Source organism: Schistocerca cancellata, chromosome 1 (assembly GCF_023864275.1).
Source record: "Schistocerca cancellata isolate TAMUIC-IGC-003103 chromosome 1, iqSchCanc2.1, whole genome shotgun sequence".
NCBI classification, from domain to species: domain Eukaryota; kingdom Metazoa; phylum Arthropoda; class Insecta; order Orthoptera; family Acrididae; genus Schistocerca; species Schistocerca cancellata.
In genome coordinates this window covers 1,188,116,977-1,188,144,860 of record NC_064626.1, presented here as the reverse complement: position 1 = coordinate 1,188,144,860, position 27,884 = coordinate 1,188,116,977, and the positions used below count along the sequence as shown (strand labels likewise).

Genomic DNA, 27,884 nt, shown 5'->3' with positions numbered 1-27,884 from the left:
ATCGCGAAAATATTCGTAATTAATTCTGTTTCTTGAGTCTCTGTTTTCTTGAAGTATAATAATGAGTAAAAGTAAAGTTGCTGTTGCGACTTTCAATGATGGCAACATTGTAAGGTGCAAGGTATTTAGAAATATGGGAATGAAGATAGGTTCTAACATGGTACGAACGATGCTTGCTTTAGACAAGGAACGCCTTCGGGCTGCAGACAGGGCTGTAAAGAGTCTAGAAATACAAGCAAGAGTAAACAGGAGGAGGAACAAGAGGAAGCTGGAGGAGGAGTTTGCAGAGGATGAAGATAATCCATCCTATGGACCTGGAATGCACTAAAAAGTTAATCCAATCTTTGTCGCTCGATTTCCGAAACGTTTATTTTCTCATACTAATTACATGTTTTCTAAGGATCTTCCAAACATATTTGTTTCAAACTTTCAGTAAATGTTACACAGTACCTTCTGCATAATTTAACACAGCCTTTTTCCAAAAAACTGTATATTTTTGAATATATAAATAAAAAATTGCAAAAAAATGTTGTGAATTTTCATTACAATTGAAAAAAAATCATCTTTAATAACTGAACTAAAATTTTGTAAAATCCCTGTGTTAAGTTGTAGCCCATATTCCAATAAATAATCTGTATAAAGTTCAACTTCCTACCTCAAATACTTTGTGAAGAAAGATGTAATTTATAAGCGTTATTTTAACATTGCAAGTATAGGGCGTTCCGGAGCCCCTTAACATCAAACGGCGTGTTTACGTAAGAGCGTGCAAAAATATAACAGGTCGTAGAGAATGCTCCGTGGAACAATTCGAGATAGGAAACTTGCGGTTGGAGAAGCCAGCCTAAGGAGGTAAGGAAGTAAACTTGTCTACCGCTTTGTCAAGCAGTTTTCCAGCTTCTTTACAACTAACATGCGTACAAGTTTACATGTACTGTGCTATTTATTTACAAGTACATTCTTTAGTTACTGCAAGGAAGCAAGGAGGACGAGTCTGATTACTAGAAAGTATTTCCTGGTCGCTGGATTGGAAGGACTTGAGGAAGTGTGAGCTGCCAGTCTTCCATAGACGTTCAAGACACATGACTGAAACGGTTCTTAGCACAGTTCAAGCCATCATGAAGGCGAAGTGTGGAGACCCCGATAATGACCAGTAACAGTTGTCTGGATCAGACAGTGTATTTATTAGACTGTGATATATCACTGCGTCATGTGGTTTTAAGTCAGACATCGGTGCGGCTTGAACTTGATTGTGTGGTTATTACCCAAAGTAAGGGAAAAATGACTATTGCTATCATGGATGCACACCCAAAAACGGATGAAATAATCACAAGTTCTTCGTTTTATTTTAACTGTTCCTGCTGCACTCGAGTGTACGCTGTGTACCTCATTACGCTACGAAAGGTGCCCAATGTGCATCATTGTCAAAGCGATTCGTTGATTACTTAGTCAAGTACAAGAACTTTAGCTGGGAGCTCTACAAACAGCACAAACAACTCCTTACCTCTGCTCCCGTACAGAAGTTCAAAGTGGATGGATGAGGCAGATGTGGGAAACTGGCCGCGCTCCTGCAGTTTCGATACTGGCAGACCACGGAATAAACTTGTATCGGCAGCGCACTTAGTGGCCTGCTTGTATACAAGGCGGGCACGGGAGACGCTGGTCTGCGTTTGAACTCGGCTCGCAGGCTGTTTACGGGCGGGAAACGCGGTTTCTGCGCGGCGTATCGCGAGGGAGCGGAGGCGCACGCCGCAATCCGAAGAACGCGCCTCCGCCGCCGCCTGCACCTCGTATGCGGCGCGCCAAGTTGGGCCATTAGGCGGGTAATGGCGCGTGCCGCTGCAGAATTCCCGCCTCTGCGCCGTGCCGGGCCCCGCGTTTCGCTGCGGCCGCATTTTTAGCTGAGGTCGCCCGAGGAAGCTGTCTGCACTTCGCCCTGCCGGCGCTATCTGTTTAACTTACATCTTGGTGATCTGCCGTTTCATCTGAGCGAGAAGGAGAGTGTGTGCAGATTCGGTCGCTACAAGTTCTGCCGAGGCGCACCGAATAAGCGAAACGAAGCAACTGCGGCCGGCATCGCTAGCCGTTGGAAAGTTTCTACCACAAATTAATCAATTACGCTCCCGCGTTTCCAATTTGAAGTGTTCTGCGGGCTGTTAGAGACATGAAACGAAATTTAGATCCGCGCTGTGCAATAATTGGTAGCATTCAACAGCTTTAACAGAACCTCAGTACATCCATTTTCCAAAAGGTCACGGGACGTTGGGCATTACTGTATAATCTCTTGCCGAAATAATGAAAATTCAAGACACAGTAGAACCTTTGGTTGTAACAAAAGTTGATGAAAAAGGTTTTGGCCTCAAAACCGACTTAGTAAGCAAATGTAAAAGCGAAATTTCTCACCTGAGACAAACGGTGAATGATTCCGAAAAGGAACTGAGTAAACAAGTGGCAACATGCGAAAAGAAATGTGAGCAGAACACTTCCCATATTCAAGATAAAGTGAGCGACCTTGTCGGAAAATGAGAGAAAAACCGAATTATTTCACTGACAGAATAGTATGTAGTAAGTTGCTAGAGGGTGAAGAATGATTCGATCTGGCAAAGAAGCGTAATGGGTGGTACCCATTAGTTTTTTGAATAACTTTGAAAGGAATTTTCCTGATTATGTAATGGACCAGGAAAAGATCAAAGTGGTTATTAGCGCATTAGCTGGCGATGCGAAAAGATGGGGCCTAAATTCGGATACAGAACGACTGTCATTTGGCGAATTTAAACAGAACTTTATAGAGGAATAATGGTGGGAGCAAAAACAGGACTACCTATCATGGCCAGGTTATATGGCAATAGAGGCAGAAGCTCAATGAAAGACTTTTGCGAAATGTGGTATCAGAAACTGACACACTTACGATACAGACGAATGGAATCCGAAACAGTGTGGGAACTGTGGAAAAAGCTTCCGAGGATTCTAAACGGTGCATGGGAAGTAATCGCAAAAGCTTCTCGTAAATTTTGGGAAGAGTAGAAGACGAGGACCACAGGAGAGGGAACGGTGATTATCGTCAAAATAAAAAAAAAAAAAAAAAAACTGGAGTAGGGATAATCGTGAGGAAAATGAACAAAATGAGAACAAGCGTTACCGCGTAAAAATGATGCAAAGTGGTAGAATGGTTCAAATGGCTTTATGCACTATGGAACTTAACATCTGAAGTCATCAGTCCCCTAGGCTTAGAACTACTGAAACCTAACTAACCTAGGGACATCACATACATCCATGCCCAAGCCAGGATTCGAACCTGCGACCGTAGCAGCAGCGCGGTTCTGGACTGAAGCGCCTAGACCCGCTCGACCACAGCGGCTGGCCAAATTAGTAGAGGCAGAGGTTTTGGTAACTTGTCATTTTGCGGTAGAGGATTTGCACCGTGAAACTATCTAAACCGAAATGACATGGAAAACTAAGGCCCGTGTGTTTTACGTGCCAGATTCGCGCAGACAAATATTACCGGCCCAAACTAAAGAATTCATACCAGCTAAAGCAAAGTGAATTCAGGAAACAAGTAAGTGGCGAAACTGCGCCACTGGATGGGGCCCGCAGAACAACAGGTGTGGTCACGAATGAGTCATGGGCAACAGAAAATGCTGCAGGCGATAGCGTCCAAATTAAGCAACTGCATGTATTAAACTTGGCGGAGCTATCAGCGCGGCTGCGGTAGCGGCAGTAGGAAGAGATGGCATCGTAAGGGAATTCAATGGACCTGTTTTGGTGGGAAATATCAGCGAAATGAAAAAGGAATCGGGCGCAATATTAAGTAGAAGTGAAAAGACAGACAATTTCTACGAAAAGGAGTCTTCAGGGATCGCAGAATGGCGTGATGATTTGTTTTATGGTTTAAAGCAATATGAGCCGGATTACTGTGAAAAGGATTATACGATCAGAGAATTAATAAAAGGGAGAAACGAAAGTGGAAACGTCGAAAAGACGGCGTTGGCCGAAAATGAAGAGGAGATGAAAGTAGTCAGCATCACGTAAGAAGTGCGAGCAGCGATTTCAGAGGAAGTGGTTTGTAAGGGAAAGGAAGGCGCCATGCAAAGCACGCGAGCTGCCGATGTTAAAATAACTGGTGCTAAAAACAGAAAAATGGTTGGTATAAATAGGAATCTGGAGGAGGATAAAATTCTTGATAGTGTGGATGAAGCGATCCTGGCTGGTGAAAGACTCCTACAATTAAATATTATTGCTGGTCATGAGAATATAGATTCAGATGAATATATGTGAACCACTGAAATCAAAGACGATTGCACTAAAAATGAAGTTAAAGTCGACATCATCAGAAGTGACACTGAGGAAATGCCTGCGACTGGAAATGAAATAGAAAGTTTAGGAAAGAATCGAAATTTTGAAAATAAGAAAACTGGCGAAAGGTCAAAAGAGGAGCACGCTCGTTGTCTAAGAGTAGCGTCCATGTTAGAATCAAACAGTGAACATGAAATAAGTGATAGTTCGGACGAGGAATATGTAGAAATGGAGGAAAGGGAACAAAGTATAATGGAAGAGGTATGTGAAAACCGAAATGAAGTCTTTTCCAAACAAAACCTGGCAGTAAGTACCGACCCGACAAAGAAAGAGCCACCAAACGACTCGATACGGTGGCAAGATTTGACAAGAGTCGTGAAAGTCATAAAAATCAGGAAACCAAAGAGGCCCCCAGACTTATGTGATTGGCCTGTAAATAATATATCGTGAAGTGCAGTATGCGTGAACTAGATAAATCGTGTCGAAATTATTGACACCACAATCGTAAGGCATGGGGCATGTTTATTGCAGACTTTGAAATTGTAATGAATACTCTCCACCACGAAACTAAAGGATTTACACCTGAGGAAATTCTACTTAATCATAAGAGCAAAAGTATAGTTGAAGAAACCTTACAATTTACACCCTATCTAGAACTAGATCTGAGGGAGAAAAAAGACTTAGTAAGAAAAAGAATGAAAGAAAAAGCGGAAGCCAGACCTAACAGGCACGATAAGTGTCTTAAAGTGAACAAATTCAAAATTGAGGATTTTGTTCTCGTAAAAACTCACGAAAAATCTAGTGAAATAAACCAAGAAGTTTCTAAATTCAAATATATTTATAATGGTCCCTTTGAAGTGCAAGGAACTCCGCGCACTAACTCCTATTAACTCGTTCATCCTAAGTCCAAGAAGCTATTAGGTGTTCGTAACATTGTAGATTTAAAACCTTACGTCCACAGAAATTAGTAATAAGGGGCAATTTGAAAAAGTGTATATGTATTTAATCGAACAGCATTTTACTCTATATTTTCTTGTTCACGATGTTGTGTTGTCAAGTGTTGTTATGCTGGAAAAAAACTTTTTTGTTATGGGTCTACTGATACACGTCTAAGTGTCAGATTCGGTATAACTTAATTGGATATATATATATATATATATATATATATATATATATATATATATATATATTATATGTAAACTCCAGGCTATGACATACGTAAGGACTGCATTGATTGAATATTGCAGCTTGATCAGAAGGACTGCCTAATGTGCCAACAGGCAGCCAAGTGTTGATGTTTAAAATATTGGAGGACTGCCAAATATGTCCATAGGCAGACAAAGGGTGAAGAGTTTATATAGTTTACTGAGTATTGTGATTTCTTAATGAACTGCGTGAATATTTAAATCAGACAAAACATAATTTCTTAATGATCGTACAGTGACAAATAAGTTTAGACTGTCCATGTGTGATGAATGCTGCGTATGTAAGCAATATGTAAATTCCTATGTGTATATTTTTTACAAGATGGACTCATGTATAGAATAATATGTATTTTCTGAATGCAACAGAAATTCCTATTTTTTGTTTTAATACTTGATGAAACAGTGTTTTATATGAACAGTTATGTGAAGTGTTTGTTGTGTAAAGTATATGCAAAAATTCTTTCCTATCGCCCAACACTGTTTCGGAGTGTTATTGATGTTTCATTGATGTATCCTTGTTGGGAAACCTCAATGAAACATGGGATACGTGTAACACTTATATCGATTAGAAGTAGGTTTATGTTATGTAACTGAGTATCTGCAATTATGGAGTGTGTATTCCGTGTTAGTTAAAGTCATTGATTTGTGACAGGGAATTTAGAGTTGTGTAATGTATATATGAAAAAATCAAAATGAACTATTAAAAGGATAAATTGCTATAATATGTGTATGAATATAAAAAGCTGGTTCATGCCTAGGGCACTTGTAATACATAAAAGACGTACAGAAGTCCCTCCGCAATGGAAGTGACATGGCGTGATGTAAAAGGTGGTTTAGGTGGTCGAACTGAGCGGCTCCTTGGTACGCAGTATGTGGCTAGCCGTAGCACAGTCCACATCGACGGTGCTAAAAGAGGCAATTGGAAGCTGTTTTGCAAAGGATTTTTGCCTCAAATGTGGATCTGACTATATTTGGTATTTTCGACAAAGAGGAATGGGTCTTATATGTTGAAAATTCGGCGCCAAGAAGAACTTTTATAGAGCATTCGACCATCGAGAGCCGTGAGTGCAGTTAGTCGCCATGTCGCTTGCCACCAAAATTTCACCACTGCTCTACTAACTTCATACATCCAGCTATATGTATGGGCATGGACCAGTTAATTTGTGTGTGTGGTTATAATAATAATCCAAATACTTTAAACATGTTTCCGGAACCATATCTTTTATGCTGATCACGAATATATGCAAGGGCCTCTCCTAAGTGCCACTAAAACCGAGTATCCTGTTTTAAATGAAGGGTTCTTGCAGTCAAATGTTTTAAAGTCTTTTTTTTGTCAAATATAAAAGGAGTAGCAAGAGTTAAAGTCAAAACTACAAAAGTGAAGTTAGATAGGATTTGGCTAAAGTACTCTGTTTATTGCGAAGTATAGTTTGCAAGAATACAGTGCTAGATTGTGTAAATGTTATTGTCTAAAATACTTGATTCACAGATAATAAAAAAGGCAAATAAGTTAAGCCCATTTTAAACATACTGTGGTGTTAATTTCTATCATGAATGGCACCTTTTTTGAGGTTAATTAAGCTCAGTGTTAAATTTTTTTGTCTTGCAAAGTGAATTATGAACTACTCCGAGTGAAGTGAAATGTTAGCTTTGTTTGAATTAACCTTTTCTACTGAGATAATCATAAAGCTTAACTAGTGACACTATACTAGTTTATGGGTCCACATCATATCCTCCACATATTAGAAAGATAATTGGACTATTACTGTTGCTAAGGAAAACTGATATATGTAGAGGAGTTTAAACAGTGTATTTATGATATTAATATTTTTTTTTCAATTTCATGTCAGTTAATATAGAAGCCCCTCATGTCCAAGTTTAGTTCTGCACTTCATGCAGCAACATTTCAGTATTGGTTTAAGTAATGATCTTGAGTATAGCTGTTATTAGTATGAGCTTGGTGCAAATTTTCTTTCCGTAAATACTGGTGTGTGCGTTATTGATAACTGCTGCTACACACAGCTCAGAGTGCCCTGTGTCAGTTTGTATCCTGGGTGCTATTCAAAAGGAAATACCAACGAAAGTAACTTTAATGAAAAATGTTCAATTTTCTTAAACATATATTTCCAAATTAATGTGCCTAATTGGGCAGGGTGGCAGCGGTAAAATATAGGGAGCGAAAGGCCATTTACAATTTGTACAGAAACCAGATGGCAGTTATAAGAGTCGAGGGACATGAAAGGGAAGCAGTGGTTGGGAAGGGAGTAAGACAGGGTTGTAGCCTCTCCCCGATGTTATTCAATCTGTATATTGAGCAAGCAGTAAAGGAAACAAAAGAAAAATTCGGAGTAGGTATTAAAATCCATGGAGAAGAAATAAAAACTTTGAGGTTTGCCGATGACATTGTAATTCTGTCAGAGACAGCAAGGGACTTGGAAGAGCAGTTGAACGGAATGGATGGTGTCTTGAAGGGAGGATATAAGATGAACATCAACAAAAGCAAAACGAGGATAATGGAATGTAGTCGAATTAAGTCGGGTGATGTTGAGGGTATTAGATTAGGAAATGAGACACTTAAAGTAGTAAAGGAGTTTTGCTATTTGGGGAGCAAAATAACTGATGATGGTCGAAGTAGAGAGGATGTAAAATGTAGACTGGCAATGGCAAGGAAAGCGTTTCTGAAGAAGAGAAATTTGTTAACATCGAGTATAGATTTAAGTGTCAGGAAGTCATTTCTGAAAGTATTTGTATGGAGTGTAGCCATGTATGGAAGTGAAACATGGACGGTAAATAGTTTGGACAAGAAGAGAATAGAAGCTTTCGAAATGTGGTGCTACAGAAGAATGCTGAAGATAAGGTGGGTAGATCACATAACTAATGAGGAAGTATTGAATAGGATTGGGGAGAAGAGAAGTTTGTGGCACAACTTGACCAGAAGAAGGGATCGGTTGGTAGGACATGTTCTGAGGCATCAAGGGATCACCAATTTAGTATTGGAGGACAGCGTGGAGGGTAAAAATCGTAGGGGGAGACCAAGAGATGAATACACCAAACAGATTCAGAAGGATGTAGGTTGCAGTAGGTACTGGGTGATGAAGAAGCTTGCACAGGATAGAGTAGCATGGAGAGCTGCATGAAACCAGTCTCAGGACTGAAGACCACAACAACAACACAATTGGACTGGCGGCCGCTCATTTTTTTATTCACATATGATTTTTACCATTTTCATCACCTCCCAAGATTAAAGTACGTTTAGTTCTTCTGTTATTTTCACCATATTCAAAACTATAGTCCGATACCTTTGTCCGTTATATACACGCACAGTAAAAATTCGAAATCCTCTCTGAGGGGAACGTTAGCTTGATTCACGGTACGCTTGTGCACCATACATGGCAAGTTAGCGTTGTTATACGTGGCTTTTCCCATGACAGGACTAAAGGTTCGGTTGTTAGGGAAGAGTGACATATAACATTCAGGCTAGCGTTATACATTGTTCATGACACTCTTCCCTACCATGGTACAACCATGGTACAAAACTTTGCGACTACATGAATTTTTTCCCTATTTGCCCTGTTCTGATCTTCATCGACTGGGCTAACAGTTGTGACGGTGTCTTATATTGCCACCACTAATTCCGTAGAAGTAGATGAATGCCCCCCCGCTCCCCGCCCACGTAACATAATTCCATCCCAACCAGCATTCACATGTGTCTCATTACTTGTCTGGAGCGGCCGTCAGCCAGCACACAACTATCGACCTGGTGTAACGAGAAACTTGATTTGTCTGACACCCATTACAGCTGTAACTGACGATGTCATCTACTGTGTTCCGGAGCACACCGTTCATTGTACATGTTAAACATGGAGTTCTGCAGGAGACCACCCCCATGTGGTCACATGTTGACCCAACAACATCGTCAACTGCTATTGCAGTGGGCAAGGGACCATTGGGATACGACCGTCGATCAATGAAAACGTGTCGGCTCTTCGGCTGAATCACAGTTTTGCTACACTATGCAGATGGTCGTCTCCACAATTTCATCCAGGAGAACGGCGGCTCGAAACTAACAGCGAACCACGGAAGCAGGCCGGTGGGAGCAGTATTATGCTATGGGAGATATTCACATGCGCTTGCATGGGACCTGTGGTAATAAGTGAAGACGCGACGCTGACAGTTGCGAATCAAATGCATCCGTTCCTGTCCGATGTCTTCCCCGACTGCGATGTCATCTTCCAGCTGTATAAGTTTCCATGTCTCGGAGCCAGAGCCATACACGGTAGCTTGAAGAACATTACAGTGAACTCACGTTAATGTCTCGGCGACTAAATTCGCCTGATGTAAATCCTGTAGCAGGTCAGGGTTACTATCGAGCCCCATCACCATGAACGCAAATCAACGACCCACTGTTGGCGCGAATTACGTGACCTGTGCGTAGACATCTAATGCCACATATCTCCACAAACCTAAAAAACCAAGTGTGGGATTTCTGATACGCAGAACCAGTGATGTATTTCGTTCCAATGATGGACAAACAAGCTATTAAGCAGGTGGTCATAATGTTTTGGCTCATCAGTTTGGATTAGAGTCTGAGTTAATCCCTGGAAGATACTATTTGCGTAACTGAAAAAATATAACGTTGGTCAAAAAATAAATTGTCTTAGGTTATTTAAAACTAACGCAGCATTCTGCCTCATACGTTATCTGATATCAATTAATACCAGAAATATAATTTTTTTGCAACAGTATGTAGTACATGTGAGTGTAAATCATATTGGTGATTCTCTCTTAAACGGTATTCTTCAAAGGTTGACAGTCTCGTCCCTAGTCTCCAATGTGCGACAGCTTAGTTGCTACAGCTTTGTCTGAATGACCAATAAATGAATTCCCATGGTCCTTGTAAGTGATGTTATATATACCACTCTGTGATAACCTTACATTGTGTACGTGCTATTGCTAGCAACCTTACCTAAGAATCACTAAGATTTGTGTGAGTCACACGTCTTTTTAATCTGTCGTTGCGATAGTCAGTTGCCACCCAGCGAAATATTAACGGGCCAAACGGGTCAGTCAGATTCGTTTCATAAATATCAGATACATAAAACGTCAGAGTGCTTACAGTATTGAGATAACACTACACACAAACACAGTCAAGCTAATAATCAGCCTCTGGAGAAAGGACGCTCCGACCTGTTCCTTCATATGATCCAGGCACATTAATGTGAACTCGGCCTACATTCGACGTCAATACGAAATGACCGGAATGAAATACTTTTAACTTGTAAAACATCTACATTTACATCTACACGACTACCCTGCAACTGACACTTAAGTGCCTGGGTTTCATCGAATCACTTTCACAACCATAACTCTTCCATTCCATTCCCGAATAGCAGGCTGAAAAAACAAACTTAAATCTTTCCATGCGAGCTCTGATTTCTCTTATTTTATTATTTCTATTTATTTTTAATTTTTGATTTATTTTTCGCTATGTAGGGGGACGTCAACGAAATATTTTCGTATTCGGGAGAGAAAGTTGGAGATTGAAAGTTTGTAAAAACAGCTCGCTGCATCAAAGAACGCCTTTCTTAATGATTGCTATCCCAAATCGCGTGTCATATCCGTGACACTCTCTGCCAGGGGCGGGCAATCGTTGCACGCGGCTCATGAGCGCACAGCGCTGCACGTGTGCTGCTCGCGTGCAGGCGTCGACCGGGGCTGTGGCGACAGCCTGCAGGTTGCGGCAGTGTAGTGCAAGGCTAAGCTGCGGACGTTGATGCGAAGCGAGCACTATGTAGTGAACGTTGTATTTCAAGAAACAGAGAAGTGGAGATTTGCTATCTTTTAAAAAGTAATGGAAGAATCATTTTTTCTTTGTGCAAAAACGTGAAAATTCGAAATGTTTAATATGTGGCAGTATTCTCGCTGGTCAACGGAAGTTTAGTATTGAAGGCCATTATAATAAATTTCACAAGGACGAGTACAGTTTATTGTCGGATTCTGAGCGGATGGGGAATTGACTGAGCATAAGAAGATCGATCTGACGATACCAGATGAATCTGTCGTAGTTGGCCGGCCGGAGTGGCCGAGCGGTTCTAGGCACTACAGTTTGGAACCGCGCGACCGCTATGGTCGCAGGTTCGAATCTTGCCTCGGGCACGGATGTGTGTGATGTCCTTAGGTTAGTTAGGTTTAAGTAGTTCTAAGTTCTAGGGGACTGATGACCGCAGCAGTTAAGTCCCATAGTGCTCAGAGCCATTTGAATTTGTCGTAGTTGCTGTTGTCACGAGAGATCTGCGACTTTCTCTCGTCAGTCTCTCATCTAACTGATCTAACATTTTATGGAGCACTGTTTTCAAGTTTTCAGGACGAAAACAATAATAGCCCAGCGGTATGTGCAAGTTATAAGACTGCACTTAATATAGCGAGAGCTGGAAAACCATTTGCTGAATTAATAAGTCTCGGTTAAGAGCAAACATCAGTGATGAAAATTTACGTAACTGTTTGTGTTTGTCTGTATGTAGAAATTTTGTTCCAGATATTAAACGTATTGTAAACTCCACCTGTGATAATTAAATAAAACGTATCGTAGGTAATAGGTACTCTTTCAAACCATGATTTCTTTCAAGCACTCCTACTAACCTTATTGATTCACTCAATAAAGCAAGCTAGGAAACAAAACGCATTACAGAGGAAGGAGCGGACAGAAGGTATGGTGGGGATGGGAGATAAGCGGGTGGCCAGCTTGCCCCTGTGTGCACGCGGAACACCTGTTAACTGCACGCGTGCGAGTGCACCGCACATGTGCAGGATTCCTGCCCGCCCCTGCTCTCTGCCCTATTTCATGACTGCCCTCCTTTGACCGTTCTCTACGTGCTCCTCCAATCTTATTTGGTAAGGAACCCATACCATCCTCATCATCTTCCTTCATCCCCATTACGGTCGGAGGAAGGCAATGCAAACCACCTCCGCTAGGACAATGCCTAGTCAGCGGTGTGGGTTTCCCGTATCGTCCCCTACGCTCCTCGGAGTATGTGACTCCATCGTCATCCCATACCGCACAACAGTACTCTAGCAGAGAATGGAGGAGGAGGAGGAGAGTAGTGTTTAACGTCCCGTCGACAACGAGGTCATTAGAGACGGAGCGCAAGCTCGGGGTAGGAAAGGATGGGGAAGGAAATCGGCCGTGCCCCTTCAAAGGAACCATCCCGGCATTTGCCTGGGCAGAGAATGGACAAGCGTTTTGTAGGCAGTCTCTTTAGTAGACATGTTGCATCTTTTAAGAGTTCTGCCAACAAACAATTTTTGATTCGCCTAGCCCACAACTTAGTCGATGCGATCGCCCCATGATGTTCGTCAGTGTTATCATCAGGTACTGAGTTGAAATGGAAGCCTTTAGATTTGTGTAATTTATTGTGTAGTAGAAATTTTACGAATTCCTTTTACTATTCAACTGCATGGCCACAGACTTTTCATTATTTATGGTAAATTATCACTCTTGCCAGCAGAGAGATATTTTGTCGTATTATTCTATTTTTTTGGTCTTCTGCTGACGTCATTTCCGTGTAAATGGTAGCGTTATTTCAAGGAATCGGCGATGGTGCTCAGATTTCCTTCTAAATAACAGATTAGGAACAGTAGAAGCTTAGAGATCACTTCTCTTTCGTTCGACGACTTATCGGCAGTTACTACGAAGTGCAACCTTCTGACAAAAAATCGCTAATCCAGTCGCACAACTTAGGCGATACTCCGTAGGTTTCAAAAGCCTATTGGAAGGGTGCAAATATGATATCAATTTGGCATCCCCTCTCGATAGCATTCATTTCTTCATGAGAATAAAGAGGTAGTAGTGTTTCAGAAGAACGATATTTTCTGAATCCTTGCTGATTTATGTCAACAGATCGCTTGGTTCGAGGTAATTCATAATGTTAGAGCACAATATATGTTCCAAAGTCTAACAGCAAATCGACGTCAGTGATATGGGTCTGTAATTCAGTGGCTCAAATGGCTCTTAGCACTATGGGACTTAACATCGATGGCCATCAGTCCCCTAGAACTTAGAACTACTTAAACCTAACTAACCTAAGGACAGCACACAACACCCAGCCATCACGAGGCAGAGAAAATCCCTGACCCCGCCGGGAATCGAACCCGGGAACCCGGGTGTGGGAAGCGAGAACGCTACCGCACGACCACGAGATGCGGGCTGTAATTCAGTGGATTACTCCTATTTCCATTCATGAGTATTGGAGTGACCTGTTTAATTTTCCAGTCATTGGGTGAAGATCTTTCTTCGAGCGAACGGCTGTATATGATTGTTAAATACGGAGCTATTACACTAGCATAATCTGAAAGGAACCTAACTGGTATGGGATCTGGACCGTAAGTCTTGCTTTTATTAGGTAATTTAAATTGCTTGACTACAACTTGGATATCTATTTTTAATTTACTCATGTTCTCTGAAGTTCTGATTCGAATCTGAAATTCACTTCGTCTTATGTAATGAAGAAATTCCGAGAAACCGTCTTTAGTAATCCCGCTTTATCGGTACTGTTGTCAGTAACATCACAATCACTAAATAAGAATTTAGACTTTCTCGGCGAATCTCGATGACGAAGTCTTTTCAGATTATCAACCAAGTCAAGGCGTTGTTCTGCGGCAATGTTTCGACTAGTTTCCATGTTGTCGTCTTCAGGCGAAGTCTTCGCTTCAAGAAGACGATTATAAAACTTGTTTAAACATTGCTACAGAACGACGCCTTGACTCGGCTGATAACAGAAAAGACCTCACCATCACCACCGCTGTTGTTCAGTAACGGTATTGATTGTCTTTCCGCTTATGTACTTTACATACAACAAGTATCTCTTTGGATTTTCTGCCAGATGTGGAGACAGATTTTCGTTGTGGAAGCTGTTAAAAGCATCTCGCATTGAAGTTCGCTCTAAATTTAGAGCTTCTGTAAAACTTTGCCAACCCTGTGGTTTTTGGTTCATTTAAATTTGGCAGACCTTTTTCATTGCATCTTCGACAGTATCCTGACCTTTATTGTGTACCACTGGAGATCAATTCATTCTATTTTTCATTTATTTGGTGTAAATACCTCAACTGCTGTCAATACTATTTCTCTGAATTTATGCCAGATTTGGTCTATGCTTGGTGCTGATTAATTTCAGCTTCGTTACGTTAGGGAAGTGATTCACGATCCTATTTTGTTTCATTTTATTAAATTTTGCATTTCGAATTTGACTTCACTTGTTCCTTCCGAAACTACCACCACGTGTTACCTTAGGCTGAAGTGATAGGTTATCATGAACTGCCCATGTACTGGTTGGATTGCGTATTCTTTCGGCGACCATGTGGTAAACAGCGTGTTGAGATTATTTTTCTTTAAACCAGATAGGCACTGTGTCGGATGACACAATTTTTGTTCATGAGATTAGCACGTATTACCCAAGTGGAATCGAATAGAGCACGAAATGCTTAAGTGTTGAGTGCAAGCGCTTTCAATAACCATCTCTCGCCCATTCGTGGTGCCTTTCATAGAGACCAGAAGAGTTTTAGGCCTGGAGAAATAGATAATTTACCTGTAATTAGTCGCGCCCAGTGTGTGTGCACTATGCCACATGTTCTCGGTCCCATAGCTATCATTTAATGCTGCCATGCACATTGTAGAGCTCAAAATTGTACATTCAATGAATACCTACATGCACAGACAATTTTATTTTGTTCATATTTTTCCAGTTTTAATGGGACTTCCGCGACCACGTGTCTGAGAGCCGATATTTATCCATGCTGTCTCTGTTTGTTCTCTGACTGTTCTCATGGGAATATAATGCAGATGTTCCTCGTTCTTTGCTGACGTGTGCGTGTGGAGTAACTGAGCGTTGTACCATCCTTAGCCTTGCTTCGCTGTGTTCACCACGGAGCTGGAGCCGCTTACAATGTTTCCCCTGTATCCCATTCCGATATATATTAAGAGACCCTCCATTTAATAAACCATCACGAGACGAAACTGAATGTTAAATTACGTCTCTCCATTTATACTATTAATGCTGTGTATTGTGAAAGTATTTCAAAATGTAAGTCTGCTGCAATACCATGTCCATCAGAATCACTTCTGATCAAACAATCTATTTTTCTCCTTGAATGTTTCGTTTTTACCATGTAACTCTGATTTCCATCTTCTCCCATGTGCCTACTCCGAAGAATCAGTTAAATTGAATGTATCTGTGTCCTGAAAATAGAATAAGATTCATATTAAAGAATGCTTAACGAAATGAACCCCAAGGCAACATCCACAATGTCACTTAACATTACATGCTTGCTCATAGACCATGTTATCCGTTGTGTGAAACATTGCTGACCTCATTTATTGGCCATACTCGATAACACAAATTATTTTCCATATTCGCTAATTCTAATTCATTTGGAGGGTAATATACAAATATAGACGAACGCGACACAGGCGGAAATTTATGTTTATCACCCTGGTTCATAATAAACAGAGGCCTTACGTGCGTAGGCTTTTTTTAAAAAAAGAACGTCCGTTTCGGGGATTATAGGCAGAATTAATCAGACAATCCCTTTCACAAGCAAAAAAGAGCATTGTGATGCAATATTTAACACTTACCGAAAATTAGGAAAGCGTTTGCGTCTCGATATTGTTGGATATGAGATTTGGTAGTTCTTGCTAACGTGAATGTTGTCTTGGGGTTTCACAATGGTACTAATACTCTGATTTAAATTACATGACATCCGACGTTTAAGGTCAAAGGGTGGGACAAGTGCTGTGTACAGGCAGCCGCAACAGCGCTCGTCTGTCCACGGCGATAGAAAATCTCTGCAAAGAGTATCTCTTGCAAACATCAAGGAAAATTTCTGATTTTGCATATGGTGAAAATTTTTCTGCTAGAGTTGAACGTTTGCAGAAGAATAACCTTTGCAGTGAAAGATAATTGATGCGTTCAGATATGTCTAAGAAGCAAGATATTTCTGAACCCAACAGCGTGGTCAATCTAGTACGGAAGGTACAGAGAAACTAGATAGATTCCGGTAGCAGCAAATTGTTTGTGTGTGTCGATCTAAGACTATAGGGAAGAGAAGATTTTAAGGTAGAGAAGATAATACACTATTTAACTGTTGCCTTGGATCAGCGACTCTAACATTATAAGTAATCGTGGCAGAAGTACTAGTGTTGGTGTTAGTAACATTAAATTTTGTTTCGGTAGTTGCTGTGGTAGTAAAAGGATAAATTTAATCAAAGTAGATGGAAATAAAGAGAACTTATGGCCTTTTTTTCTGTCAAAGGAATACATGCTGAGAGTGGAAGAAGGTGCCAGAGGATAATAACTACAGGTTGAGCAGCGTATGGGTAGCCATCTTATTGTTAGTGTTGTAGTGACAGGAACAAATACAGATAAGGAAAAATAGTATGATATACACTGTAAAATTAGTCCAGTATTCAGACTAGAAAAAAAAAGAAATAGATTCTCATAAAGATTCACACAAATATTATTTTATACGTAACGATTCACTGTCCTTATGAACGTGAGCTAGAATAAATATATAAATAATAAAAATACGGTGTAGATATTTACAGGGTATCTACAAATATCAGAGGTCTATCCTACGACATAAATAAATAATTAAGTTATGGGAATGTTTCTAGAGCACATGAAACTTTCTGGTTCTAAAAAGGCTTGAAACAAATAACGCAACCTCTCGAAAACTATTGAACTCTTAAAAACTTTTTTTTTTTACTGGTAAAATACTCCTCTCCCGAATGGATCTTTCCTAAGTTGCATATTGTTCTCAGTTTATCACTTGCAAGCTTCGGCAAAAGGAGTTTCTTGCCATTTTGTCAGTATTTAACTCGTAACAAGTGCGAAATGTTAAATTTTTTACTCTCTTAAAAACAAGGAAAAAACTCGTAAAACGTCTGAAATTCAATATATCTCGATAGATGTCAAAAAAATCTGTTCTTAATTGTAATTAAATTTCGAGTCACGGTTTTTTCTTGAAGTAAGGGAGGTACTGGCGTCTTGGAAAGTTTAATATTTGAGAATTGTCAGGCAACTGAAGTTAAAACAAAGTGAGAGCTGACAATGCTCGTACCATTCCCATTGTCACATTGGATGCGGAAGTAGTACAGCTAACCGCTATAATCGGACTATACGTACCGCGCTGATTTTGAGTAGTTACACTTATTTACGGCAAATGCTGCATGACGACCCCCCTACGTGGCAGCAACGCAAACGCATCCAGGCGGTTGAAGAGACACGGCAGTGCTCCAGGACAAGCAGTTGCATGTGTTGCGGGCGTGCGTCAGCTGCGCCCCTTGCTGTAAACTGGTTGCGGTGGTGCGCCAGGTGACAATATACTGCCTCAGGGCAACGCCCTGCGTGTGGACCAGTGACTCCACAGATTGCGTTGCCTGAATGTTCTGCCGCTCTCATTTGATTCCATATCACACTCTTGTGGCCTTATAAGAATGGAGTAAGTCAGCATTTTTGTATAATTTCTTTAATGTATACTTCAAACTGTGTCAACATCATCATCATTATCATCCTGTTCATTTATTACACTTGCGCTTCTCGTCGCCTCCTGTATCTTCTGGAGTCCCCTTGTCGCAATTTCCAAGCTTTTAACAGACAACAGGACAACATGTGGGTCAGATGATCATTCCAACAGTTTCTGTATTTATACGAAGTCATTTCCTGTGTAGGTGTTAATTTCATTCTGTATGCTGCGATCCTTCAATCTTGACTAGAACAGCCCTTAATAACCCACAAAATTGACATTCGAGTGAAATTCGGTCGCGAAGCACCTTATTTCGTAAATGACCGACAATTGTAGCAGTTTAGTAACCTACCAGTAACCGTTGATACTTTAAAAAATATAAATATCATGTATAAAAAAGCTTCAGAATCTGATTACTTAACAAGTAAGGTAATGAGTAAATGTATGTCGGTAAAATGTACGCGAAAAAACGATTGGAAAAGTTTTTTAAATAACGCTTAAGGTTAGTTGGAAGTCGCAAAGTGTTCCCATTGCTAACACTTGATTAATATAAGCAATGGATGAATATGGTCTGGATAATTTAAGCAAAATCTAGTTTATCACTCATGTCAATGTTTATGACATCATATCTCGTGAACTATGTGTCGTACAGTAATATCACTTTGCTGGTTCATTCCGCGGCATCTGTAGATACTGCTTGCAAATTATGTTGCGAATAGAATTAATCGAATCGAAGTAAAAAATTAAAACGCCATGACTCATTTTGAAGTTTTATTGCATGAACAGCGAAACTGTACCAGGCTTTCAGTTTGTGTACGTGTGTGTGTGTGTGTGATGGGGGAGGGGGGTGGGAGAGGGGAAGTTGACGAGGAAACGTTTCATAAAGGTTTGAAACTACGTGTAAGGTTTTTTGGAGGTCGATAAGAGCTCCCATCTTCTGATAACTTAAAAAAGTCGATTATTTGCGAGTTGTCAGCTACGCTGCCTCGAAACAAACACACTGTTTGAACTGAAGTACTTGTTAAACTTTTAACGTAAGAATATACCTCTTAATGAGTAGATTATGATAGAATTTTAAATTTTTAAATTCGTTTAGTTGTGGAAGCGAAATATTGAAAATAAAATGTTTGTTTTCTCTAGATACCGCTAAATAAACAAGCCGCAGCTGGCATTGGGTTCTGGGCACTTGCTTATTAATAGAAGTTGTTTTATAGAACTTTGTAGACTTTCTCGTTTTGCTTGTCAGATTTTTTTACGGTTCTACATCTCAGATTGAACAAATATTTTCTTTGTAAAGTTATCAACTGATTTCGCAGAAATGGAGTAACTTTAAACCTTGAAGAAACACAGCCCATCAAGTTTTGGACTATCAACAATGTAAGTTCTTAGGTATACACACTGAATTGTATACACTGAATAAGATTAATTATCAACTTTGCACTTAGAGAAGACAGGACGTTAACTTATTTTGCATATATTCAATCACTGATGGCTCATGTGATGAGTAACTCCTCCGTTATTTAAAACGTGTTTATTGCACAAAGAAAGTAATTACAGTTATTTATCGAGTACTTCCATCATACGTTCATCTTACTTCATAAAATATCTTGCAAGACAGGTGAAAGCTTACTACCACAGTATTGCCACTATATTGACATACACTTCTATTTGGTCCCACAAAAACGTCTCATATACTTCGCAGTATTACATTAATGACTATTGTTGTACCGAGTGACTACGCTACTATAGCAGAATTTTTTTTAATGTACAGTTACGCTAGCATACATCAGCACAGAGTTATGAATATGGTGACTATACTTCAAATTGGTCTTAGTGTATTGTGATTAGTGTTTCAAGACTGGAATAAATAACTTTTTCAATAATTCTTAAGTTCTCCTTCACTGTGTGTGTGTGTATGTGTGTGTGTGTGTGTGTGTGTGTAGGTACAAGCAAAAGTCAACACTGACTCAAGAAGCAGCCAACACCATGCAAACTGAGCAACGAAGCAAGCATCTAACTGTCGCATTGGCCGGCATCGTAACTTGAATCATACTTAAAGTAAACTGTTGTGGTTTTAGGATGGATACTTACGAATGTGGTGAACATATAGTGGTATCGGAAGTCGTTCATTTGGAGCTGCAGAATCTGAAAATAAAAGAAACAAATCGGGTTATTCTTTTGGTATTATCATTAAATTGCCGATGTTATCTGTTCTTCACTACATTAGGACAGGGTGAAAAATGTTTTGGCCAGACACAAACATAATGTTGATATCTTACAAATTTTCGTGTTGTGTTGGTACATACTGCACAATAGTGTAACCCAGTGTTAACTTGTGGATATTTTTGTTTTAAAACAAGCAAATTTTTTACTCGTTTCGTTGACATCGATGAAGTGGATTTGGGTACCAGCAGGAAATCTGTATATGACGGTGTATCAGGAACGGAAATTTATCCTAAGTTGGTGAATATATAGGTTCACTCCTCCATCGTGGGTGGTTAGGAAATGCCTGCACTTCCTCTGAAGATTATATACGAGAAAATTGCATACAGCAATGTCAGAAGAATGATTACTGTATATTTTACACAAGGAATTAACTATGATAATGGTATGTGTCAAACAGCTACTACATTTATTGATAGTAATACAATTTTGTTGAATATTGAGTACTTTTGCCAGTCTAAATCTTTGTGTAAGTCATATCCGATTGAAGCCTTCCATTGATGATTACATACCACAGAAATGCCAAATTTTCATGTAAAATAAGTGGGTTCCTATACAATGTAACAGATGCTTTCGGCTAGAAGATAAAGCTGCTTTGAAGTTTCCCTCTCTTTTTATAGAAGTGATTCCACTTATGTTTTCTCCAACAGCCCTCACAGTAGAATTCAAGTTTTAGCTTTTTACCTGCTTTTTGGAAGTTATCCCGAACATTACAGACATTTATTGAAAGTCAGAACCACTTCCTATTCACAGTGACATAATAGGTATGTGAGGTGATGACCTCCATCACCCACAACCAGTTTAATTAAAAATGGATCACAAACCGTCTTAACCGCAATAAAATATCTATTTTAAATGGTGACCGGTTTCAATCAGAGTGTGACCTTGCTCAGACACTTTATACCATGATGGCAGGCAGTGGGCGTGAAAGGAGCAGGTGTCCTGGAGCAATGATACATACCTGCTTCGCTCAGTATCAGTATTTTGTGACTAATAAAAATTCGTGCCAGACCGTGACTAGAGGCCCGATTTCAAGTGGGTAATGGACGTGTTATGAGCTAAGTTCGGAAAATGGTGATGACCATTGTATGTACAGAGAATGAGCACTCTATCAAGGGGAAATAACACGGCCGCCTCTTATATCAGACTGGCATTTTCAGCGCATAACCATTGAAAGGCACGTCACTCAGGAAGCTAAAGAGCACATTGATGGATAGTAGCAGTTTTTCGTTTAACACCCGACAGAAACCCATCGACTAACGGTCACGACCTGGTTGGAAAATGGCGAAAGGGCCGTTGAAAAAGAGTTTTCATGATCCTACATAAATCCGTCACCACTGAAGCAAGGCATTTAATCACTTAGAGAAGAGAGGCGAAGAAGTTGCTATAAATTCTGATCCGAAGCTGAGGAAAAAATTATCACGGTGTTCCGAGCGAGTGGGCAGTCTGGAAGGATCAGCTGGAAGTCGGCCAGAGTGTGTGGAGCGGCTCTCCTCATAGACGCGACGGAAATTCACGGCCTGTGCCCTCGCCCGGCTGCGACCGCGGAAATTGGCCGAATCCCAGCAGCCGCCGACTCTGACCTCTAACCTGGCCAACGTTGCGGCACGGACGAGTGAACGTCGGCGTCATAGATTACAGTTTATAAGAGATGCGAATATGATTCAAACTCAACTGATGAAAACATAGAAAATAAAATTCCTAACGTGATGGAGCTAAATAATTTCGGCTAAGTATGGGATAGATAACTACAGAGCAAACTTGGGTGACGTAAGAGGTACTCGGAAGTACAAAAATGTACAGGGAAATTCAGGAATGAAGAAATACAAGTCACTTGGGAATGAAATAAATAGTTAGTGTGGGGAAGCTAAAAGCGAAATGGCTACAGAAAAAAAATGAAGAAATCGAAAAAGAAATAATTGTCGGAAGGACTGACTCAGCATATAGAAATGTCAAACCTACCTACAGTAAAATTAAAAGTAACGGTATAGCATTAAGACAGCAATGCCAATCAACTGTTAAAAAATGTTCAAATGTATGTGAATTCCTAAAAGACCGAAGTGTCGAGGTCATCGGTCCCTAGTCTTACACACTACTTAAACTAACTTATGCTAAGAACAACACACCCACCCATGCCCAAGGGAGGACTCGAGACTCCGGACGGGCCGGGGGGGGGGGGGGGCGCAATCCATGACATGGCGCCTCAAACCGTGCAGCCACTCCGCGAGGCCAAACGTTAAAAGCAGAGGAGAAAGCGGATAGGTGGATAGAGTGCAATGAAGACGTTTGTGATTGCGGGACTTGTCTGACGACGTGACAAAAGAAGGAACAAGAGTCAACAGGGAAGCGACGGGGAATCCAATTAGAATGTTGACCATTCCTACCTGGGACATCTAGTATAAATGGTTCAAATAAGAGGTAGTCAATCAGGGAATTAATTTAGCCTATCCTAGTTAGTGTGCAATATATACGTTAATTCTGTATCTTCCAGTAAACTTAAACGTGAAACGGAAATTACTAGTATGGCCATCTTTAGATAGGCTTGTGGGCTCCTGCTGTTACCATGTACATTTCCCGGTGAATAAATGACTTCTTCAGCTGTATTTAAGCGTTTTGCTTTATTTGCAATCTATTTCTGCTATACAGTGCACCATCTTCAGGCCTCTCTGTGTTAAACTGGGTAATCATAACTGTTGATGTGCTGGCGCTCTCCAGTACCATAAACAGGAAGGAAGGTATTCATCGCATCTGACATGGATATGGGTGAGGTCTGTATTGGGGTGTATTTTGATAATTAGCTGGTTTTCAGCGTCATTACGCGTAGAGTGGCCTGAAGATGAAGGTACACAGCGACAAAATTGATAGCAAGTGAAGCAAGACCTTCAAATAAGGCTGATGAACTGAATAATCCTCAAATAAAAAATGAAAATCTCAGTACTGGAAGAGAAGTCAGGTAAGGCAAATCTGTTCTCAGTAATCCTACGAGAAGTTCCTTCATTGGATCTAAAATGTAGTAAATAGCGGATCTTAGGCCGATGTTGAGTTTCTAGGCATCCAGATAGCATTAGTTAAATTTACGCATTGTCACCTAGCAAACAAACTACATTATGGGCAAAATGAAACATGACAGGAAAATATATCATGCACCTTAAGATGGCAACCGACCTTACATCAGCCGCATCCATGGTGACTAATTTTAAACTGAGTTGCCATTATTAAGGTGCATGAAATATTTTCCTGTCCAGTGCCATTTACTCATTCTGCACGTACATACACATAGGAATATCCGAACAGATATGCGAATGAACAGAAGACAACGTAGCAAGTGCGTCGTTGTTTTTTCACGACCTATAATATTTATTATCATGATTATTTACATAATTCCTTAATTCTCCTCTTCATTTTTCCCCATTTACAACATTTTTTCATCGTTCTTCCTGTACTTCAGGTATTGCCTTTTAGACGAATGGATTAACTGGTAGAAGCCGACCTCGTGGAAGATCAGTTTGGATTCCGTAGAAATGTTGGAACACGTGAGGCAATACTGACACTACGACTTATCTTAGAAGAAAGATTAAGGAAAGGCAAACTTACGTTCCTAGCATTTGTAGACTTAGAAAGCTTTTGACAATGTTGACTGGAATACTCTCTTTCAAATTCTGAAGGTGGCTGGGGTAAATGCAGGGAGCGAAAGGCTATTTACAATTTGTACAGAAACCAGATGGCAGTTATAAAAGTCGAGGGACATACAAGGGAAGCAATGGTGGGGAAGGGAGTGAGACAGGGTTGTAGCCTCTCCTCGATGCTATTCAATCTGTATATTGAGCAAGCAATAAAGGAAACAAAAGAAACGTTCGGTGTAGGTATTAAAATCCATGGAGAAGAAATAAAAACTTTGAGGTTCGCCGGTGACATTCTAGTTCTGTCAGAGACAGCAAAGGACTTGGAAGAGCAGTTGAACGGAATGGACAGTGTCTTGAAAGGCGGACATAAGATGAACATCAACAAAAGCAAAACGAGGATAATGGAATGTAGTCGAATTAAGTCGGGTGATGCTGAGGAAATTAGATTAGGAAATGAGGCACTTAAAGTAGTAAAGGAGTTTTGCTATTTGGGGAGCAAAATAACTGATGATGGTCAAAGTACGGAGGATACAAAATATTGACTGGCAATGGCAAGGAATGCGTTTCTGAAGAAGAGAAATTTATTAACATCGAGTCTAGATTCAGATGTCAGGCAGTTGTTCCTGAAAGTATTTGTGTGGAGTTGGACAAGAAGAGAATAGAAGCTTTCGAAATGTGGTACCACAGAAGAATGCGGAGGATTAGATGGGTAGATCACGTAACTAATGAGGAGGTATTGAATAGAAATGGGGAGAAGATGAGTTTGTGGCACAACTTGACTAGAAGAAGGGATCGGTTGGTAGGACATGTTCTGAGGCATCAAGGGATCACCAATTTAGTATTGGAGGGCAGCGTGGAGGGCAAAAATCGTAGAGGAAGACCAAGAGATGAATACACTAAGCAGATTTAGAAGGATGTAGGCTGCAGTAGGTACTGGGAGATGAAGCTCGCACAGGATAGAGTAGCATGGAGAGCTGCATCAAACCAGTCTCAGGACTGAAGACCACAACAACAAGAACAACAATTGATTTTTTCACTTTTATGTCTTCACTGGTTTTCTGCAACACACACTGCGGTGTGTGGCTCAGAGCACAACATATACCACTAATACTTCCCACTGCCCTTCCGTTAATGGGTGAGTAGTCTTGATACAGAGCTTCCAAGGTGCAATAGAGGCAAAAAAACATGGTTTTGCAAGAAAAAAGGGACGGGACGCGAAGTAAATAGCGAAGTAAATAGAGCCACCATAGACGCCTCAGCGAAGTGGAACTGTTTATATACGTAAGCTGCGTTACCAACAATAATTATGGACAGTTTACACATATTGAAAAAACACTGAAAATTTGTCGTCGAATGGCAGGGCAAATAGACTGAATAATCGGGGTATTTGCGGAGGGTGCGCTTTATTACGCATCAAGCCAGTGGGCCAATCAATATCGTCACTCTTAGTGGCCCATATTAATACATGAACAATAAATTAGGCAAAGGAGAAGTTTTGTAGTTTAATTTGGAAAAGCAATATTTTACAAACGCAAACCTCAGACTGAAAGTGAAATTGATCATGACTGGGTCTAGCCGTTCTTACGTATGACCATGGTTGGATATAGCCACTCTTGCGCAATTATTAAAAGCTATGAACTGGTCTCGTTCCAAAGTAACTTTTTCACTTACTTCGAAGAGCTGATGACATTGACATACGTAAAGAAAAAAAAAACACATTTTAGTTTGGGCACAACCGCCAGTTTCTCTCTGTTATCATCCCTTATCCATGTCCGATCCCTGCAAAGAAAACAGTTTCGATTAAGAATAGGCAAAACTAAAACGGGAGGTAGGTTACGATGTCCTCGACACACAGCAATCCCCGCATTCTACTCAAATTTTGCAGCTACGACTCCCTGTAGCACCATGGAAGCTATTCTTGGAGTTCTTAACAAGTCCTATTATCCTGTCCTTTCTTCATAGAAATATCGTCAGGGAATTCTATCATTGATATGCTTTCATCATGAATTTCAGTTATACTCCTAACTATTCTTTTGTTTTTGTCATTTATTCTTCGACGTACAGGCAGAACATTAAGGGAGAAAGAGATTGCATAATTTCTTTAGGCCCTACTAAACCGCAGCAGGTCTCCACATTTTCCTGAAGCATAGTTACACCCGTTTTTATGAGAACGAAAAAAATCTTGCACCATTGTACTTGAACAAATATTATTAAACTATTTTTCATAGTTTCATTGAATTGATTGAAACAACCGCTGAGGTTCAGTTCAAAAGAACGCGGCCCACATCCTTCCACCAACATGCCCTAACCAAGTTCAGTGCTCCATCTCTAATGCCGATGTATCGACTGGACATTAAGATTAATCTTTCTTCCTTCATTTACAGCTTTTAGTGTTTAGTACTTCGTGATTTCTCTCCTCATCATTACTTCACTGTTTCATCGCTTCCGTTTTAATTCTTCATTGTCTTTAATTATTAATTGTCTTTCTGACGTATTTTGGCCGTTTTTACTATTTCAATATGCACTCCATTGTATGGTGTGCATTAAATTCGATGTGACTTCATTAGCAGCAATGAACATCAAAGTTTCCCCTCTTTACAAATGAGTAAAACCCAAAGGAAATACTATTATTTCGTGCTCTGACTACCGTCAGGAATATTTATCACAACGCATGAGTGACAATGCATAAATTCTCTTTCACCTTAAACAATCTATTGTGGATTACGGTGACTTAGCAGTATAACATTTACATAGAACGTAATGGCGATACGGCGAAACAGCCATTATCCTGAAACTCAAGAGGTAAAATTATCTTCCGTGATTTGGGAATAATTTCCTAAGCTAAGAAATGACTGATATTTGAATTAACTGATCGGAGCAAAAGTGGCTCCAATTGACCTACCGATAGAGCTAAAGCACGAGAATATTTCTGAATTACCTCTACATAAGGCATTAGTGGAAGCCTCGTGATTACAATATACTATTAAGTCGCAAAAATCGTACTTAATTGAAACTAATTTGTTGAAAGGAACGAAATAGCAATAAAAACATGAACTGATCTTTTTAATTTTTGGGTTATTATTTGATCCCAAGGATTCCACAGAACAATCAGATTGTAAGTAGGCTGTTTAGGTTTTTATGTTGGTAACGCCACGTAGCGCTTTGTATGAAAATCACTGACTGTGCTGTGTGCAGTCTGTGACTGGTTGGACTCATTGTTAGAATATTCGCTTGTGTACTGTTGGGCTGTTGGATGTGAACAGCGCGTAGCATTGGGCAGTTGGAGGTGAGCCGCCAGCAGTGGTGCATGTGGGGAGAGAAATGCCAGAGTTTTGAGAACCGACGATATGGACGTGTGTCCGTCAGAAAGATGAAATTTGTAAGACTGGATATCATGAACTGGATGATATATAATGAGTTTTGAACACTATTAAGGTAAATACATTGTTTGTTCTCTATCAAAATCTTTCATTTGATAACTATGCCTATCAGTAGTTAGTGCCTTCAGTAGTTAGAATGTTGTATTTAGCTGACAGTATTGACGCTCGCTGTATTGCAGTAGTTCGAGTAACGAATATTTTTGTGAGGTAAGTGATTCATGAAAGGTATAGGTTATTTTTAGTCAGGGCCATTCTTTTATAGGGATTATTGAAAGTCAGATTGGGTTGCGCTAAAAAAATATTGTGTGTCAGTTTAATGATGATCAGAATAAGTAAAGAGAGAAATTTCTGAGTACGTTCTGATTTGCTCAACTGTCTGAATATCAAATAACGTAAGAGGTTTACCAGCACAGTAATTCATAATTTTCCCGAGGGGACGTCTCAGGATTAATGTTATCTGATTTACAATCTACGTTGTCGTCTCAGCACATACAAAGACCTGCTCCATATCGTTTTGGGAAAAGTATATATATATATATATATATATATATATATATATATATATATATATATATAATGTGACACCGTTTGGTGAATCACACATCAGCTTGTTGAAAGAGATGACGAATCAGTCGACCCGTAAGCAA

At 40.1% G+C, this 27,884-nt stretch overlaps 1 protein-coding gene across 1 annotated transcript in view; it reads right to left on the bottom strand.

Annotated features, from left to right (window-relative positions):
* LOC126141399 (glutamate receptor ionotropic, kainate 2) overlaps positions 1 to 27,884 on the bottom strand; it is a 1,424,310-nt gene that overhangs the window by 478,658 nt on the left and 917,768 nt on the right. Inside the window, exon 6 of the mRNA XM_049915245.1 lies at positions 20,103 to 20,156. Within this exon, the coding sequence (XP_049771202.1) occupies positions 20,103 to 20,156 (54 nt within the window). The remainder of the gene's footprint in view (positions 1 to 20,102; positions 20,157 to 27,884) is intronic.